Below are 21444 nucleotides of genomic sequence, written 5' to 3' on the forward strand. Positions count from 1 at the left end.
TAAATTCAGTAGTAACTAAATGTTTAGTAAATTTAATATTATTTCCTTATTTGCTGGATCATAACACGCTTACATCATACTTTATTATAATAAGGCTAGTAAGCTACTGTACAATGTACATACAAAGAGATGAGATTTTAGTAGGATTTTGAATGTCAACAATTTGCTTTAATCTTGTCAGCATCTGGATGAAGCCCACATGCAGTTGATACATGGCCCATACATTTCAGAGTAGTCACCCAAATTTGTCAATTGTCTCTGATAATCTTCAAATTCAGAGGCCTAATTTATAGTATAGTATGGCACATGTATTTCAGAGTAGTCACACAAATTTGGCATTTATCTCAGCTAAGCTGCTAAGTCTGAGGCCTAATTTATTATACAGTGTTATTAGATGCATATCATTTTTCTACTTTATAGCACTCGAGAATAACAGGTCATCAATTGTGTTACTTACTCCATTGATCCTTTCAACTACAGTTGCTACTACTCTCTGAAACACTTCTGTAACTGACAAGATTTTAAATAGTAGTTTTAAGAGCCTGTATCTACTATACGATGTATCAAAGACTCTAAAGAACAGAGGGAAGAAGTATGAAGGTTTCCAAAAATAAATGTGGATTTCATGGCAAAATTTTAAGAAGGGAAGACAGTCTGCTATCCAGTCTGACTAGAGGGTTGTGTTTATAGCTGTTCTCTTTGAAGAAACAAACTGCAGACTTTTGCTTCCTTTCTATGCAGCCTTTAGTGAGGATACATGCAGAGTTCAGTCTCCAGTTTCAACTAACCAAAACCTTTATTCTATGAAGTAGCTGTGATATTAGGTCTAGATTTTTGTAACCATAGAGAAAACATCCTACTGGCATTTGTTTTAGCAACAAGTATAAAGTATGTTTTAGATAATCAGTAGAGTTTTGATTTATAATTTATGCTACACACAGGGTATTCTTCCACTCAGAGCCTAAACGTACATTACAGTATGGCAGAAATGACAGGTGAAACACTAACAAGGTTTAATGTCAGCTTAAACCTCCAGAATTATTGCAAAACAAACAAAATAGTTTTAGAAAAATGCCCCAAAGATGGGACTCTTTTGAAATACTGCTACTATCAACTTAGAACTTCTCAAAACAATTGCTAATTTTATCATGAACAGAACAACATTTTGAGAAAATGTTGAAGGTGTCCTGAAAAAAATAGGGACAATTGAGAGATATTTTATTGTTTAATTCATCTAACCAGATAAGATACTAATCACATATGCCTATTTATTGGAGGCAACTTGTGAGAAGTATTATGGTTAAATGCATTTACTGTTTATTTATTTGCTTTCTTACATCCATTTTTGAGAGAGAGATCCCAGCTGAGCTTTATAATCTCTTTATAGTGGGTCTCAGGGGGAAAAAAGATCCATATAAACACAAAATGCAGACATGAGCAATAGTAAAAATGAGAAAAATGCAGTATAAAAGACAAATAGAATAGGTGACAAGAAGAGCAAATATACAAAAAAATTAAGAGTGGATAATTTCAAGTATATAAACCTATACATACAGTAGTATTAATATATATAGTTATGTCTGGCAAATTCTGAAGGCATTATACTTTTTATAAGCTCTTAATATTCATGTCTTCGTTTAAGCCACTTCAAGTGTAGTATGACACATAAATGATGATCACAGAGAAAAGAACAGGATCAGTACTATTATATATGAATATGTACAGTCACCGCATCTCAGTGGTTTCTAATCAGTCTCCCAACTATAGAATACTTACTATTTAGTTTATGACAGTCTCTAAGCCTATCATTTTACTCAAGATACCAGAATTTTAATCACAGAATGAGGTCATTTTTCTTGCTGTATATCTGGTAGCCCGGTGAGCCTTTAAAATCAGATGCATACAATGACAGATTCTAAAGAAACTTAGCCAAGTGATTTCTGTCTGTGAGAAACTTGCATGTCTGCTTGAAAATAATAAGATGTCATGAGTTTAATTCCCCTTATTACAGTCGCTTACACTGTCAGGTTGCTTACAAAATAAACTGAAAAAAAAACGTTCTCAGTTTTACTCGTCTCATTTTTGTAAGCAAAAGGAATGTTTGCAGACTTCTCAAAGTAGATTTTTTTTGCTTCTCATGTACCTGTCCCTCTCTCTCATGCTCTCTCTCTCTCTGTCTCTCTTTCTCTCTATTATGCTAATTTATCAACAGTTTATTTACTGTCTGGCATAAGTAAAGAGAAATTTATTAAATAAAATTGTATAGGCAATTTCTCAAGATTGCATTGTCCTGTTGTAAAGTACTGTACCAATCCCTTGCTGCCATCTACTTTAAAGGATTGAACTGTATCATATCATAGAGCATAAAAGTAAATTCAGTAGTAACTAAATGTTTAGTAAATTTAATATTATTTCCTTATTTGCTGGATCGTAACACGCTTACATCATACTTTATTATAATAAGGCTAGTAAGCTACTGTACAATGTACATACAAAAGAGATGAGATTTTAGTAGGATTTTGAATGTCAACAATTTGCTTTAATCTTGTCAGCATCTGGATGAAGCCCACATGCAGTTGATACATGGCCCATACATTTCAGAGTAGTCACCCAAATTTGTCAATTGTCTCTGATAATCTTCAAATTCAGAGGCCTAATTTATAGTATAGTATGGCACATGTATTTCAGAGTAGTCACACAAATTTGGCATTTATCTCAGCTAAGCTGCTAAGTCTGAGGCCTAATTTATTATACAGTGTTATTAGATGCATATCATTTTTCTACTTTATAGCACTCGAGAATAACAGGTCATCAATTGTGTTACTTACTCCATTGATCCTTTCAACTACAGTTGCTACTACTCTCTGAAACACTTCTGTAACTGACAAGATTTTAAATAGTAGTTTTAAGAGCCTGTATCTACTATACGATGTATCAAAGACTCTAAAGAACAGAGGGAAGAAGTATGAAGGTTTCCAAAAATAAATGTGGATTTCATGGCAAAATTTTAAGAAGGGAAGACAGTCTGCTATCCAGTCTGACTAGAGGGTTGTGTTTATAGCTGTTCTCTTTGAAGAAACAAACTGCAGACTTTTGCTTCCTTTCTATGCAGCCTTTAGTGAGGATACATGCAGAGTTCAGTCTCCAGTTTCAACTAACCAAAACCTTTATTCTATGAAGTAGCTGTGATATTAGGTCTAGATTTTTGTAACCATAGAGAAAACATCCTACTGGCGTTTGTTTTAGCAACAAGTATAAAGTATGTTTTTAGATAATCAGTAGAGTTTTGATTTATAATTTATGCTACACACAGGGTATTCTTCCACTCAGAGCCTAAACGTACATTACAGTATGGCAGAAATGACAGGTGAAACACTAACAAGGTTTAATGTCAGCTTAAACCTCCAGAATTATTTGCAAAACAAAAAAAATAGTTTTAGAAAAATGCCCCAAAGATGGGACTCTTTTGAAATACTGCTACTATCAACTTAGAACTTCTCAAAACAATTGCTAATTTTATCATGAACAGAACAACATTTTGAGAAAATGTTGAAGGTGTCCTGAAAAAATAGGGACAATTGAGAGATATTTTATTGTTTAATTCATCTAACCAGATAAGATACTAATCACATATGCCTATTTATTGGAGGCAACTTGTGAGAAGTATTATGGTTAAATGCATTTACTGTTTATTTATTTGCTTTCTTACATCCATTTTTGAGAGAGAGATCCCAGCTGAGCTTTATAATCTCTTTATAGTGGGTCTCAGGGGGAAAAAAGATCCATATAAACACAAAATGCAGACATGAGCAATAGTAAAAATGAGAAAATGCAGTATAAAAGACAAATAGAATAGGTGACAAGAAGAGCAAATATACAAAAAAATTAAGAGTGGATAATTTCAAGTATATAAACCTATACATACAGTAGTATTAATATATATAGTTATGTCTGGCAAATTCTGAAGGCATTATACTTTTATAAGCTCTTAATATTCATGTCTTCGTTTAAGCCACTTCAAGTGTAGTATGACACATAAATGATGATCACAGAGAAAAGAACAGGATCAGTACTATTATATATGAATATGTACAGTCACCGCATCTCAGTGGTTTCTAATCAGTCTCCCAACTATAGAATACTTACTATTTAGTTTATGACAGTCTCTAAGCCTATCATTTTACTCAAGATACCAGAATTTTAATCACAGAATGAGGTCATTTTTCTTGCTGTATATCTGGTAGCCCGGTGAGCCTTTAAAATCAGATGCATACAATGACAGATTCTAAAGAAACTTAGCCAAGTGATTTCTGTCTGTGAGAAACTTGCATGTCTGCTTGAAAATAATAAGATGTCATGAGTTTAATTCCCCTTATTACAGTCGCTTACACTGTCAGGTTGCTTACAAAATAAACTGAAAAAAAAAACGTTCTCAGTTTTACTCGTCTCATTTTTGTAAGCAAAAGGAATGTTTGCAGACTTCTCAAAGTAGATTTTTTTTGCTTCTCATGTACCTGTCCCTCTCTCTCATGCTCTCTCTCTCTCTGTCTCTCTTTCTCTCTATTATGCTAATTTATCAACAGTTTATTTACTGTCTGGCATAAGTAAAGAGAAATTTATTAAATAAAATTGTATAGGCAATTTCTCAAGATTGCATTGTCCTGTTGTAAAGTACTGTACCAATCCCTTGCTGCCATCTACTTTAAAGGATTGAACTGTATCATATCATAGAGCATAAAAGTAAATTCAGTAGTAACTAAATGTTTAGTAAATTTAATATTATTTCCTTATTTGCTGGATCATAACACGCACATCATACTTTATTATAATAAGGCTAGTAAGCTACTGTACAATGTACATACAAAAGAGATGAGATTTTAGTAGGATTTTGAATGTCAACAATTTGCTTTAATCTTGTCAGCATCTGGATGAAGCCCACATGCAGTTGATACATGGCCCATACATTTCAGAGTAGTCACCCAAATTTGTCAATTGTCTCTGATAATCTTCAAATTCAGAGGCCTAATTTATAGTATAGTATGGCACATGTATTTCAGAGTAGTCACACAAATTTGGCATTTATCTCAGCTAAGCTGCTAAGTCTGAGGCCTAATTTATTATACAGTGTTATTAGATGCATATCATTTTTCTACTTTATAGCACTCGAGAATAACAGGTCATCAATTGTGTTACTTACTCCATTGATCCTTTCAACTACAGTTGCTACTACTCTCTGAAACACTTCTGTAACTGACAAGATTTTAAATAGTAGTTTTAAGAGCCTGTATCTACTATACGATGTATCAAAGACTCTAAAGAACAGAGGGAAGAAGTATGAAGGTTTCCAAAAATAAATGTGGATTTCATGGCAAAATTTTAAGAAGGGAAGACAGTCTGCTATCCAGTCTGACTAGAGGGTTGTGTTTATAGCTGTTCTCTTTGAAGAAACAAACTGCAGACTTTTGCTTCCTTTCTATGCAGCCTTTAGTGAGGATACATGCAGAGTTCAGTCTCCAGTTTCAACTAACCAAAACCTTTATTCTATGAAGTAGCTGTGATATTAGGTCTAGATTTTTGTAACCATAGAGAAAACATCCTACTGGCATTTGTTTTAGCAACAAGTATAAAGTATGTTTTTAGATAATCAGTAGAGTTTTGATTTATAATTTATGCTACACACAGGGTATTCTTCCACTCAGAGCCTAAACGTACATTACAGTATGGCAGAAATGACAGGTGAAACACTAACAAGGTTTAATGTCAGCTTAAACCTCCAGAATTATTTGCAAAACAAAAAAAATAGTTTTAGAAAAATGCCCCAAAGATGGGACTCTTTTGAAATACTGCTACTATCAACTTAGAACTTCTCAAAACAATTCCTAATTTTATCATGAACAGAACAACATTTTGAGAAAATGTTGAAGGTGTCCTGAAAAAAATAGGGACAATTGAGAGATATTTTATTGTTTAATTCATCTAACCAGATAAGATACTAATCACATATGCCTATTTATTGGAGGCAACTTGTGAGAAGTATTATGGTTAAATGCATTTACTGTTTATTTATTTGCTTTCTTACATCCATTTTTGAGAGAGAGATCCCAGCTGAGCTTTATAATCTCTTTATAGTGGGTCTCAGGGGGAAAAAAGATCCATATAAACACAAAATGCAGACATGAGCAATAGTAAAAATGAGAAAAATGCAGTATAAAAGACAAATAGAATAGGTGACAAGAAGAGCAAATATACAAAAAAAAATTAAGAGTGGATAATTTCAAGTATATAAACCTATACATACAGTAGTATTAATATATATAGTTATGTCTGGCAAATTCTGAAGGCATTATACTTTTTATAAGCTCTTAATATTCATGTCTTCGTTTAAGCCACTTCAAGTGTAGTATGACACATAAATGATGATCACAGAGAAAAGAACAGGATCAGTACTATTATATATGAATATGTACAGTCACCGCATCTCAGTGGTTTCTAATCAGTCTCCCAACTATAGAATACTTACTATTTAGTTTATGACAGTCTCTAAGCCTATCATTTTACTCAAGATACCAGAATTTTAATCACAGAATGAGGTCATTTTTCTTGCTGTATATCTGGTAGCCCGGTGAGCCTTTAAAATCAGATGCATACAATGACAGATTCTAAAGAAACTTAGCCAAGTGATTTCTGTCTGTGAGAAACTTGCATGTCTGCTTGAAAATAATAAGATGTCATGAGTTTAATTCCCCTTATTACAGTCGCTTACACTGTCAGGTTGCGTACAAAATAAACTAAAAAAAAAACGTTCTCAGTTTTACTCGTCTCATTTTTGTAAGCAAAAGGAATGTTTGCAGACTTCTCAAAGTAGATTTTTTTTTGCTTCTCATGTACCTGTCCCTCTCTCTCATGCTCTCTCTCTCTCTGTCTCTCTTTCTCTCTCTTATGCTAATTTATCAACAGTTTATTTACTGTCTGGCATAAGTAAAGAGAAATTTATTAAATAAAATTGTATAGGCAATTTCTCAAGATTGCATTGTCCTGTTGTAAAGTACTGTACCAATCCCTTGCTGCCATCTACTTTAAAGGATTGAACTGTATCATATCATAGAGCATAAAAGTAAATTCAGTAGTAACTAAATGTTTAGTAAATTTAATATTATTTCCTTATTTGCTGGATCATAACACGCTTACATCATACTTTATTATAATAAGGCTAGTAAGCTACTGTACAATGTACATACAAAAGAGATGAGATTTTAGTAGGATTTTGAATGTCAACAATTTGCTTTAATCTTGTCAGCATCTGGATGAAGCCCACATGCAGTTGATACATGGCCCATACATTTCAGAGTAGTCACCCACATTTGTCAATTGTCTCTGATAATCTTCAAATTCAGAGGCCTAATTTATAGTATAGTATGGCACATGTATTTCAGAGTAGTCACACAAATTTGGCATTTATCTCAGCTAAGCTGCTAAGTCTGAGGCCTAATTTATTATACAGTGTTATTAGATGCATATCATTTTTCTACTTTATAGCACTCGAGAATAGCAGGTCATCAATTGTGTTACTTACTCCATTGATCCTTTCAACTACAGTTGCTACTACTCTCTGAAACACTTCTGTAACTGACAAGATTTTAAATAGTAGTTTTAAGAGCCTGTATCTACTATACGATGTATCAAAGACTCTAAAGAACAGAGGGAAGAAGTATGCAATGCAAAAAGAAGAAGCAACAGACAGAGGCACTAAAAATGTAGTAAGAAGAGACGGGTTAGTATGGGACAAGAAGAGGAATAGGAGGTGTCAGATAAAAAAAGGAATGATAGGCTAAAGCAATTTTACTCACTGTAAAAATGTAGATTTTACTAACTGATTTACTCCTAGAGCATGAGGATGTACCAAGAAGGACTACACATACTAGTAAATATAAAATTAAATATTCAATAAAAAAGATATTTAAAAATCCTAGTTTGTATAAAAAACAAAAGGAATAAACACCCACAAAACAAACAGTACCAGAATTACCTGTTCTAAAGACTTAAACCTTGCCTGTGATATAAATAAGACTTTTTGGAGAGATAGGTATGCATCCCAGAGACTACCCTGTCTATGGAACAGGCTTCCCATCCATGTGAAGCAGGGTTCCTCACTAACCCAATTCAAGTGCAACTTAGACAATTGGATGGGAAACCAGAAATTCATCCCTAATTTGGCACCTATGTCTTTAATGCAAACAGGTAACATGTAAATGGTTCCTCTCCCAGGCCCATCTTACAATTATTAAGGGTATCAGAACTTGTCAGAGATTTGGGATGCATGGCTAAACTTAAAAAGGCCCTTGTGGTCATTAGCCTAGTAAATACCTATGAACGTATGAACCTATTTGGCATAATCACAGCTACCCTTTAAATTGTATGATGTGCCTCCTAATTGAAAATGAAAGACCTCATAACTGTGAGTTCCACTACTATTAAAAATAACCCCTTCTATCATCTGAAGTGCCTACAGGTTTTATCTATAATATTTTTAACAGCTTTAGGGGTTTTATACTCCCTGTTTCATCCATTATTTCACTTATGACCTTTATTTTATACAAACAGAAATAGTTTTATACAATGCAATCTGTTCAGTCCTGTTTTAAGCTGAATATTACTCTAAATATATCAATAGCTTTCCCAGTGTCAGATCTGCTTCCCTTAATACTTTACTGCTTAGCTGATTACTTCTGTACCAGTGAATTCGCCAAGCCTCCAAACTCAATGTTTTGTATTTTGTGTTTAAGATCAGACGTAAAAACATCTGTTGACTCCTAAACCCCTTGATTTTCTAGTGAAAATAAAAAAGCCTTGCATATGTATATTCGTATGTGGTTCACATTATGCTGTAAATTTATTCTTAAAACAGAAATCTTGCCCTACTCCTTGAATCAGTGTTAAGCGCTGATGTCTTCTACAACTGTGACCCAGTACATATCTTCTTCATTTTGTTTTTTACAATGTGTTTACTCTGAGTGAGACACAGTTCAAAATGCTGAATCCACAGTATCCAGTTATCACAGAAGTTTCCTTGCAGCTTCGGAGAAGTCAGACAAGTTGAATAAATGCAAATAAAATGCATTATGGAGGTTCAATGGAGTGTGAAAATGAAATAAATGTCACATGATGTTAAACTATGAAAAGTAAATTGTTTCACTGAAAATCAGTTGAAAATGCAAAGATGGTGAGAATAAATTTAGAGTTTGGCTGCAGAGTTGCTCATTCTTACTACTGGCCTTTCATTTCCAATGGATATATTAGGGTAGAAACTGCCAATAGGAAGATGTGGTGCTACAAAAGTAAGGCATGTCAGAAACACACCACATAACCTCCAAAAGCAGCTTCAGAAATAAGAAATAGTAACATTTTGGCACCATGTCATGGCTCATGTAATTACTTTCTAAAAAGGGAAAAGCAAAAGCATTTGTCAGACAACCCTAAGTAATATATCATGTAAGGGATAAAGAAGGGATAGTGCCAAGTGCCAAAGAACAGGAACAGAAGGTAAAACATCTTTGTAAGCTGTTAGATGCTTCACTCTGCCATGTGTATTAACAAAAAATATGGCAGAATGAAGTGTCTTAGCATTGTTTAAACTCATTCATTCTTCAGGAGAGACACTTCATTTCTGCCTGCTGTCTGTTTGTCAGAGCCAAATGTTTTTATTGGTCCTCAAAGGACTTGGAAGCCATAAAAGACAAAAGTGCTACACTTGTTAATGTAAATAGTAGTACTAGGATAAGGATAAGATAAGGCCCCAGGTACTATAAAGTACTGTGATCAGGTCTCACTGCTCACAGCCTTTACTATGTGTCCTTAACAGGAACTCCAAGCTTTACCTCTTAAGCATCCCCTCCCAAGGTTAATTTCCTGACATCCATATCACAAACACATGATATGTTGGTTATGACTGATGACTCAGTCATAATCCTTCATAGTATTACTAAGAATGTACATTGTTAAGATGAGTCAATGAAGAGGTATGGGCGGCCGCGGTGGTGCAGCGGTTAGCATTGTCACCTCACAGTAAGAGGTTCTCCGGTTCAATCCTTGGCTGGGGTGCCTTCTGTGCGGAGTCTGCATGTCCTCCCTGTGACAGCGTGGGTTTCCTCCGGGTGCTCCGGTTTCCTCCCACATCCCAAAGACATGCTGTAGGTGGATTGGACACTCTCAATTGGTCCTAGGTGTGAGTGCGTGCATGTGTGTGCCTTCTGTTTTTAGGTTGGGCACCGGGCTGGCAACTCAACACTGTAAAAACTCTACTGTCAATCATGAGCGGACAGGTGATCCGTTGTGCTGACCCCTAACCGAGAAAAGCTGAAAGAAGACGAAGAAGTAAATGAAGAGGTATGCACAAAGAGCTACTGCATTGAAGAAGCTTGACATTCATGTACTGTTCCAGGAGCTCTGGTTCTCTTAAAGAAACATCACAACCTTAAAATGTATATCTGTATATCAGATACTATTAGGGTGCAATCCAACCTGTAAAGTTCTTTTACCTTGCCAAGCATAGAGATGAATTTAAGGTGACGCTCCTCAAAGAGTGTAGGATCCCGCTGTGTGGACACACTGATGAAATGCCAGAAAGTAGTAGTCATGTCACTTGGTGATGGGTCAGAAAGCAGCTCATAATCTGTGAAAGACAAGAAGTGCAGACAGTTATTTACATATTTGCAATTTTTTTTGACCAAGAAAGACATGATAAGCAGAACTAGCTTGTCTTGGGGCGCACTAGCTTTTAAACTGCTCTGATGGAACAGAAGTACCCAAGAACATTGGCATTTAGTCTGAGCCCTGATGTATCTCAAATCCATGTCTTCTTGTATGCAGTAGTAGAGCTAGGATAGTGTGAAGGGGGCAGGTACACAGGGCACAATATGTTAGGGGGTACAATTGGCCTATGCCAATTGTTCTTTGATGCATAACTGGCTTTTATGAATAAAGGTCAGCATTGCATTTGCAATTTTTTTTTGGTAGGGAAGCCAGATTAGCATGAGTTTCTTTTGATGGGGTTTGTCTCCCTGGTCAACACATTCTGATGAGTATTTATAATCTTCTCTTTCAGGTTATGTTTAAAAGAGGCAGTCCTTAAAACTTATTTTTGAGAAATGAATATCATGGACTACTAAAAAATGTGGTGGGGAAGGAATCCCAAGGGACCCTCAAGGGAACTTTGGAGAAAGATGGGAAAACAAGTAAAAGGGAAGGTATGGGAGTGAAGGAGTTACAATGTAAAATGGACTTAAAATGCAGGCTAGACTGACTTATCAAATCCATCTGCCATTAAGTTAATGAAGTGTAATGAAACACAATGCTCATTGATGCCATGCTGAATGCCATTACAATGAACTGATTTAAAAAAAAAAATTTTGCCTTAAAGAAATGCCAGAAATCTTTATATGTAGGGAAGAGTTGGGTCCACAAACTCCCATTCTATGTGAGAGCTGTATTGCTCCTCCCTCCTTTATACTAATTATCTCAACATATCAGTATTTTAGAGGGACAAGGTCGTCACTACGTCTCGGATGATACAAGTTTGAATAGCAGCTTGGGTACCTGTAGGAGATGGTAAGACAATGGCCACTGCCAGCTCTCCCATCCTGTGGAGAGGGAAACACTCACCACAAGGATGACACATAGTGGGAGCACTAGGCATTAAGTTGTGGAGTTCAGGTCTGCTGTGCCCACTTTGTCATGATGCATCTGTACCATGTAGTCAAAGGGAATTTGGTATACAGAGGCATGCCTTCCTTGGACAGACAGTGATGGCAAAGCTAGGAGGATCTGCTGGGTCGGGGGTGCACCCAAGGGAAAAGTGTAAGCCACCCCCTAGACCAGAAAGCTGGCCTACTTCTTGCTAACTCTTGCCATGGAGCAGAAAGGCCAGTTGGGAAAACAAAATTATATCAAATAGGGATTAGTTTATTTGCTTGTTTAACACACTGGGGCAGAACACCCAAGGAGATCATGCAAATTTATTGAAGGATTAATACTAGTCCTTGTCCTGCTGCACTAGAAACTTCCATCCGACTGAGCAAGAGGCCACAATACTCACCTCTAATGGCTAATGTTAGGGCAACAGATGGACAGTACTTTAGGTATTATAATTTAAAGCAAAGAGTGAAGAGAAGAAAAGTGATATCTACCTTTACTAGCATGTGTGACAGTTTTATGAGGGTCTTATAATGGTGTTGTCTTTTAGAGACAAAACTTTTAAAGTGGCAGGTTTTAACAATATGTAATTGCAATATATTGCATATATTGTTATGTATTAAGGTTACATATCCAAATGAGGGGCAAGAACCACTTCCCAATAGAAAGTGGTCTATGATTATATACTACCTTGTATGCAGCTTCCTTTACTGTACTGGGGCAGTGCATTCCTATAAAATATCCATGTGGATAAGCAAACTGACCCTTCTCCAGTATTGCAAAACTGAGTTTTACATCTGTATACTATAGCTGTGTCTAAACTTTTGAGCCATAAAAGATCCAACCCTATATGACTTCCTTATTCCTTCGCAGAACTAATGGTACCTCATATACTAAGTTAAAGGAACTAAACATTCATTGGCAGATAAACAGGAAACATTGGCATGATAGAGTTATATCCCAATGTATCTCTCACCTCTGGAACAAACTTCTCCTAAATGTCAAGCAGAGAAGCACCCTATGATAATAGAGTGGGCAGCCTCAAACTCTACCATTGTCTATCTTGCCTTGCCCTTCTTGAGGTTAGAGTGAACTTTTGGATATCTTTATGGCTAGCTTTGAAATGGTCTGCAGACTAATTGCTTTGTAATTACCCTTTCAACCCAAGAGCCTATGTAGGTCCAAGACTCAGTAGCTATACTGTAGCTTATTACTGTTAGACCTGTTTATTCTCTCCTACCAAATGATCTGAACTGACTCGTATTTAAATATAAGAATTCCATCAATAGAATTATGTAATTCATTGAGTAAATGTTTATACTTTTCAATCTCCACTAGTATACTCAATTTTAAAACCTTTTTTTCTTTTAACTTAAAAAGTTGTTTTATTTGTTTTCTTCACATGTGGTTCTCCATTTCAGTTATTGGCTGGAGTGGCTTCTTTGTGGAGTTTTCATGTCCTTCCTCTACTCATGTGGGTTTCTTCTGCATACTCTGTTTTTGTTTACCTTCCACATCCCAAGGACATGCAGTAGGCAGATTGGTGAATCTAAACTGGTGTGTGTGTGTGTGTGTGTGTGTGTGTGTGTGTGTGTGTGTGTGTGTGTGTGTGTGTGTGTGTGTGTGTGTGTGTGTGTGTGTGTGTGTGTGTGTGTGTGTGTGTGTGTGTGTGTGTGTGTGTGTAAGTAAAACCTTGCAATCTACTACTGTTCCTTAACTACCTAACAAATTTCCTGGGCTGCAATGGCTGTTCTAGAGGTCATTGTAGGTGATGGATGGAACAGATGGAACCTTTCTTTGGATCCTTTCCAGGTTGCAGATATACCAGATAGTTGTACTTCTTAAAACTGAATCTGCTAAAAATATGCAGAGTAGCATTCATTGAACAAGTTTTCTTCACAACTAACAGTTCAAGAATACATTTTTCACAGTTCCCATTTCAGCGTCTATTAAATTAGCAAGGAAGTTGATGGGCATGAAACAAATTAGATTGCCTTATTTCTTGTAACACTCTAAGATCAAAGTATAGTGAGGGATACTATTTGTAGAGAGAAAGTGGGAGGTGAGGGCCAGGTCAGCATATCCATTAATATGAATTAAAGCTCCAGTTTCAAAGGATTCAGCTTTTGGACCATCCTGACTTCCATACCTCAGAAGTTGGAATGGCTTTCACATAGTCTTGTAATATACTAAAATAACATATCTAGAACAGATGAATTCAACAGTTGATCCATTTACCAAATCTAGATTTGTAAAGTTTGAGAGTACACAGACTTCCTCTCAATTTATAAGGGGGTAAAGCTTCATTGCAACCCTCATGTACCCCAGGAAGTCATATAACTACCTATGCTATTGCCAGACCTCCGGAATAAGTTAATCAGAAGCTGATTTGGTCTGCCAGACTCATTTAATTGGGTTTAGATTACCTCAATAATGGATTAAAAGAAAGACATTTTATATAGTATTCAAGTCTCCATTTCTGAACACTCCCCATACTGACTACACTTACCTGACGTAATGAGGCTGTTCAGATCTCGGATAATGGCTCGGAAGGAAGGACGCATGTAAGGGTTGTATTCCATGCACTGGTTAATAAGGTTAGCCAGTTCAGTCCATTTAGGAGCTGGGAGCTGCAGGCGATCTCTGTAAAACTGAAGCTTCTAAAAAAAAAACACAAGTATATAACTTGATCTCAAATAAAACTATTTATATTGGTATATAATTGAAAAGATTTGAGCAAGGCACAACACTGATCCACTGTTTACCTACCTGTCTATCTGTATTTCTGTGAGTCTGTCTGCTTACCTGTCTATTCATCAAATGTATCTTCTGTCTGTCTTGTTATCTTTTTTTAACCCGTCTAAATCGCCAGTTAGCCCAATGTATGCACCCAATCTGCTAACCTATTTGCACTGATCTGGAAATAAATTACAGCGAACAGCTCAACATTATGAGATGTTCTTTTGTCTAACCAAATGTTTCAGGAATATTAAATATGTTTTTGCTAAGCTTCCAAATAAAACAAGAGCAGGTCCAGATGTACTTTATGAGATGGGCTTTAGAAACTGTATCATCCAAATACCATGTAGTGCAGAATTTCTAGACCTGATCTGTAAACAATGCAGCACCATGGCAGATACCATTGCTTTAACAACAGCTAGTAACAAGATGTGTTTTAGCATATGTATAGTTTATTTTCTTAGTGTTAAAGTGCTTCTTCACTTTCAGGCTTTTGAATTTCAAATTTATTTTATTTGCTTGGAAATGTCTTAAAGCAACAAAATCAATTTGCATGAAATCCATGAATGCATATTGCAGAATAAATATATAAATAAGGGTAAATTAATGCCAATCATAAACCTTATAGATAGATAGATAGATAGATAGATAGATAGATAGATAGATAGATAGATAGCCAGATAGATAGATATGCATAAATGTCATACTGTAAAATACTTTGCACAAAACAAAAACTGCTTAATCAATAGGTGTGATGAAATGATCCATTTATATTGGCTTTTGTAGGGTACAGCATATGCTTCTTTCAACAAAGCATATCAACATTATACATGTGAAGTATTCTCACCATAGTAATGTAAAGTATCTGAGTTGACACTCACTGGCTTAGGTTCCTTGTCATATTTTTAAACACACAGCAATAAAAAAAGTTTCTTCTTATGTGCTTAAACTGGATATTCAAAGAAAAAAAATCACTATCACTTAGCTCCATGAGTGGTTCCATATCTGGAGCACAAACTCCAAAAACCCAACTGCCACAATGTCAAAAACTAATGCCCAAAACACACAAGGGTAAAATGCTGAATTGTTAAGCATTTTTGTAGGGGACCAAACTCCTCTGCACTTCATGATACAGGATACAATCCCCAACACCCCCAAACTCATATAGCAAGCCAGTCACACAAACATGAAGAAGAAGAAGAAAGATATTTCCCAAAACAAAGGAATCACTGGAAGTGCACACTTTGAAATCACACTGTTAGTGATTTCCTATGGAAATCTGTGGTCATTGTTCTGTTACTCAGTGGCTTGTGTCTCTGATACTTGATGAGGATGTAACTCAGTGACAAGTAGAAAAGCCCATCAAGTCAGTCTGTGTCTGACATTCCTATCACATTTATTGACTCTGACATGTCAGAGTAAAAGACTGCTGAATTCCCAAAAGGCAATAGGTTTATAGTCCCAATGAAGAGTAAGAATGCTGATACAAATGACACTACACAATACTAGTAGATTTATGACCCCAAAGCTTGAGAAGGCATAAAAAGGTTTAAATACCCTGCTATGCGGATTTTTTCTTCACCAAAAGCTCTAAAATGTGATGTGTGAGAACATGTAAGGATAACAGAGACAAATTCCTAAAGAAAGTATCATGAGATTACATTCAAACCCAACATTGTATGCACTGAGGAAAATGAATACACAAAAAGTCATACAAGAAATAACTAATATATATATATATATATATATATATATATATATATATATATATATACGTGTGTGTGTGTGTGTGTGTGTGTGTGTGTGTGTTTGTATGTGTGTGTATATCTACAAACATGTACATATACATACATGTATATATATATATATATATATATATACATACATATATATATATATATATAGAGAGAGAGAGAGAGAGAAAGACAGATAGAACTATATATAGATATCAATGCTGGTATCTTTTTGTAGGGCATCAAATGCAACAATCTGGGAAAGAAAATGCTGTGCTTAGAATGTAGTTGTGCTGTAAAAGTCATGACACTGAGTTATCATTGGTATTTTAGTATTAGTGACATGAAATTATGTATTTCCCTTTTAAAAAACATTTCAGTTAATTACTGCTCCAGTTGTTTTAATTTAACATATTTTCCTTTTGATTTTATTTTCATTTTCATGAAAATGTAGCATAAATAATAAATCCATAGTGCTTTCAGCTGCAATTTAAGTTTGCCTTATAAAATACATGGTGACAAATACTGCAGCTATGTATTCATTTGGCAACAGTTTAAGTTTGTCTCAGAAAATACATGGTTACAAATATCACAGCTATATATTCATTTGGCAAGTCAGATTTATAGAAAGTGTGATGGGAATACAGGCATGGCCATTAAGCTGCTCCATAACTCTACCAGGCTGAAATATTAATAACTATAAATAAGCAATAATTAATTAAGTAGTGGGCACACAATGATCACTGTTTAAAGCCACCTTATGTATTTATGTATATCCAGTCTATTAAAAAAACAGGTAGGAAATAACTAGAAAAAAAAGACCTAGTGGTTGCTGGGAGACTATGTCCACATCATCCCCTATGGTGATTTTTTTTTTTTTTTTTTACAGGATCACTGCAATTTTATACTATCAGTACATCAGCAAAGTTAAGAAAAAAATCCAATGAACACTGCAGTTCAGTGAACAGGAATAACCAAGCAGCCACAAACTCTTATGAATGTCTAAATAATTGTATGTCCACCATTAATTATATAACTTAAGCACTCTGGTCCTAATAACTTGAATACAATACAACTTCATCAAAACTTGAGCCTCAACCATGGATCAAGAATTTAAATAATCCACTGAAAAAATCATGTGATCAACTTTAAAGAGACACTGCACAAAATGTGCTAAAGACATAAGTATTAACCAATAGCACATTTTAAAATACAACACATAATTTTGAATCTTTATAAATATTAACTATTATTTTTCTATGGAAACACTAAAACCATCTAAATGCAAGCTAACATTAAAATATTTGTAGTTGCTGGATTAATATTTTAATTTATTATAACTGTGCTGCACATAGTTTCAATACTGAGTTTATAGAAACATTAACATTAAGACCTAGAGGGGTGGTTGCATTCAATCAAAACAGCTATATCAATCCTCTGTATTCTAATTTTGTCTTCTAATGTCCACACTTAACGGTATAAATTTATTTTTCCAAAATGGTGACTTAAAATTGCTTACAACCAAAGAAAATAAAAGAATGTTTATTCAAAGCACTGTTCCAATTTTCCTTAACTAAGTTGTAGCAGTGTTCATATTTTTTTTTCCTCAGTGATCTCTCTGTATCTCCAGTTTAAAAAGATGGGCATACCAAACACTTAGCTACATGCACTTAAGAAAATGAATACACTAAAAATCCCACAATTACACTCTGTAGAGCTACCATTCAACATGCTGAATTTTCTAATTTGAGTGTGTTACCTTCCAGGATGTGAGAACACTAGTTATGACAATCAAATCTATGTGTACCATTTTAAGATTTTTAGCTGTTTTGTAAACAAACCATGGCTGGCTCTCCAAAATGTTATGTATTTTGCCACAAAGAAGTAGAACCACTATTGTACTGTGACACTAATGTCCTTTCCGAACTATTGTTATTATTGATATTATTAGTAATACTTCTCTATTCACTTAAATGTACCTGAGAAACTTTATTATCTTTACCTTTTATATCTACTCCTAAGAGGGGTTTATATTTAGTACACCATTATTTGGCTGCAGCCCCACTAATTTCCCAAACCAAATGTTTGATATCCTCTGTTATTACACCTTAATAAAGATTTCTGGCTGCCTGGTTGTTCATGTTCTCCAAACTGCAGTGTGCAGAGTTTTTTTTCTTGATTATTGGTTTCTGTACCATTTCACTCATGCCTTTGAACTGGATTATATCTGTAAAGCTAGTATTAATATTAAAGAAGAATAGGTCACAACATAGCTCCAACACCCTTGCTTGTCAATGCACATGTATGTACAGACGTGTTTGCAAACACACACACACACACACACACACACACACACACACACACACACACACACACACACACACACAGCCCTAAAGGCTGTTTTTCTGGAGTGTAGAAAAATCCCTGGTTCATTTTGTTGCATTTGTCATTAGGAGAATTGCATTTTATTGCTTAATATCAACTGTTACTTTCTGAGAGTGCTTTTCATACTAGAGGATATGTTTTGTTTTGTTTTTTTTTTTAAAGAAGTTGTCTTATTACTGTACTAATGACATTCACACAGCTACAATTTTCCTGACCTGCTCAAGGACGTAGTGTTTTATTGTTGCATCTGACAGGTTTTATGCACAATCCCAGCTTTTTATTTTAACAGCATGGCCTACTTTATCTATCTATGTTTTTTATAAATAATCTAATACAATAATGTAATAGTTACATACTTTGTGTCTCTTCTTTAACTTGATTGTATATATTAAACACTCCTAGGCATAGTACAATAACTAATGTAGGAAAAACACTGGTTCTCAAAATAGCTTTTTCTGTAATCCTTAACCTTTTGTTTCTGGTAGGTATACAGCTTGTTTGATATAGTACCTTTAAATAAATATCTGCAAATACTTTCTGAAACAAAGACGAGCCAAGTTGCTTCACTCTATATAACTCTGAGGTAAGATCCTGTTTGTCACTCACCCTTACTAAGCGCCATGATATTACATGGCATCTTGGGTAGAGATAACCAAGTTTATCATCTGTTTCATTTATAATACAGGTCATGGAGAGTTCTTGTCTTCTATAATCCTTTATTAGCACTTACTGTGGCTTGCCAACTTAAATGATAGTTAACCTCAGGCCACCAGTGCACTATGACCCTTACCTGAGGAAGATATACTGCAATTACACTTTGCATGTTTCTGAATCCCAGGGATTATCTGTGGCTATGATGGTGTAATTAGATCTGTGCTAGACTTACTATGGCTGTGAGGAAATGGGGAAATAAAAAGAGAACAACAAAGAAACACTGAGCAGAATCACTGTTGCTTTAGAAGGCTGGTCCTTCACTGCCTCTTGGGCAATAACTACTCTGTTAACAATATTCTTTTCCATTAAGTTCATAAAAGAATAATGTGAAACTCTGTTACATTGCACTAAGGAAAATGTTGCTCACTGCTCAGATTCAAAACATGAATATTAACATACACTGTGCCTGTTTAGTTTTTCTTTCTACAGAGGTCATCACATCACATTATAAATAATGTTGCACACATACCCTTAAAGGCTCCAGTGAACTGAGTGGTAAATCCCCACTGCTGAAAATCTCCCATAATGTTGTCCCAAAACTCCACTTATCGCATTCCAAAGCCAGGTTCTTTGGGTCATCGATACATTCAGGAGCTATCCACGGAATGCGATCTATGCAAACTACAACAATAAAAAAGTGTTAATTACATCCATTATCAATTAACTTCTTTCTCAGATACAGTATTAAACAAATATTTTTTCTAGAACCTTTAATATGGAATGAGAAAAGAATGACCCACTAATATAGCCTCATAGCAAGTAATACCTATTCCAGTGTTTTAAGTGTAGCTACATATACTGTACCATTTGCAAATTGCTGAAGCCTATGACACAGTATAATTACAGAAGAAGTAAAGTTATATAAACAGATGCTACCCAACATATATGAATTAACAAATTAATTATCCAGCATCTATCTGCCTATCCAGCACTAAAAAACATTCTACACAACTATGTTCCAAGTCTGTCATTGCGATCCAGTGACCAAAACTCCTGTCTGTCTACAAACTTATCACATCTGCTGGGCATTGTCTGTACTCATACAAGGTTGCTACTGTGTGAAACCCCTTACCTGTATCCATCAGGTCGATACCCTTCCTCCCATCTTTCACAACCACTCTGAAAGACTTCATAGCTAAAACTGGGCTTTATTCTTGCTTGAAACCAGGATTAACTATATCCCTAAATGTGATCAAGTAGCTCTTTATTCCTTATACCTCCTTACTCTCCCTTCTTCATTTACTTTCTTACTTACATCAAATTCTCTTCCCTGACTTTCTCTCTAAATATTCCATAAGCCTGTGTTTCCCTCCGGGCTAGTCTAGCTGGATTCATGTCCATTTTCAGTAGAGGCCTGGGGAGAAAAGCTCCACAATCAAAGAAAAAAAGACAAGAAACTTGTACCAAATAATAAGCACTTCAAAAAACAACGGCAGTAGGATAGCCAACACAAAATACATCAGGTGGACAAATTATAAACAAAGGAATACAAATAGAGTTATAAAATGTCTGGAGTCCTGATATCACAAGACATATCATGTTGAAAGTATTACAAAGAGGATTATCATTGAATAAAAATAATTTTTTTTTTTTTTTTTTTTAGTCATTCAGTGGAATTGTTGAAATTAAAGTAGTCAGCTAGTACTATAGTAATGTAGTAAAGCAGATGAGAGGCTGGAGGCAATAGAAGTTTCAGTCGGGGTTAGTACAATGGCAGAGCCATTGGGATTTAAGGAAGATTTTTAGATGCTTTTTGAAAGTGGGTGTAGAGGTAAGTGAGGTAAGTTCGCTTGGAAGCTTGTTCCAAATAGGTCCAATTGAACTGGAGAACTAACAGTCCCCAGCTTTGTTGTGGGATTTATGGTAGGCTGCTAGGAGCTTTGTGGCTGAGCACAATGAAGAGAGGTTTTTATAAGGGCTAATAAGAGTGCAGAGTATGGTAGTATTAGAAGGATAAAAGAAGATTTTGTGGGTGATGCTAAGTTGCTGTAGCAGTAGTTGATTATGTAATTCCAGCCAACCAAGTTGTTTAAGATTTATACAATGGTGGGTACAAAAAGGGGCTCCTGTGGCGTATCTGGCAGTGTTGTTGTATAATGTTGCTAGTTTATTGAGATTAGATTTAGATAAGTTTGTTAAAATAGGTGAGGCATAGAGAAGGGTAGATAGCAGGTGTGTTTGAGTG

General features: G+C 35.2%; 1 protein-coding gene across 1 annotated transcript in view; it reads right to left on the reverse strand.

Moving 5' to 3' along the window:
* The window catches only part of LOC122817593 (tyrosine-protein kinase JAK2-like), an 876396-nt gene that overhangs the window by 196382 nt on the left and 658570 nt on the right, over nucleotides 1–21444 (reverse strand). The window contains exons 16-18 of the mRNA XM_044090632.1: nucleotides 19729–19880; nucleotides 14198–14348; nucleotides 10536–10669 (exon numbers count right to left, since the gene is read on the reverse strand). Of these exons, the coding sequence (XP_043946567.1) occupies nucleotides 10536–10669; nucleotides 14198–14348; nucleotides 19729–19880 (437 nt within the window). The remainder of the gene's footprint in view (nucleotides 1–10535; nucleotides 10670–14197; nucleotides 14349–19728; nucleotides 19881–21444) is intronic.

The sequence above is a fragment of the Protopterus annectens genome, chromosome 13.part0 (assembly GCF_019279795.1).
Source record: "Protopterus annectens isolate FY-2018-M chromosome 13.part0, PAN1.0, whole genome shotgun sequence".
In the NCBI taxonomy this organism is placed as follows: Eukaryota; Metazoa; Chordata; order Ceratodontiformes; family Protopteridae; genus Protopterus; species Protopterus annectens.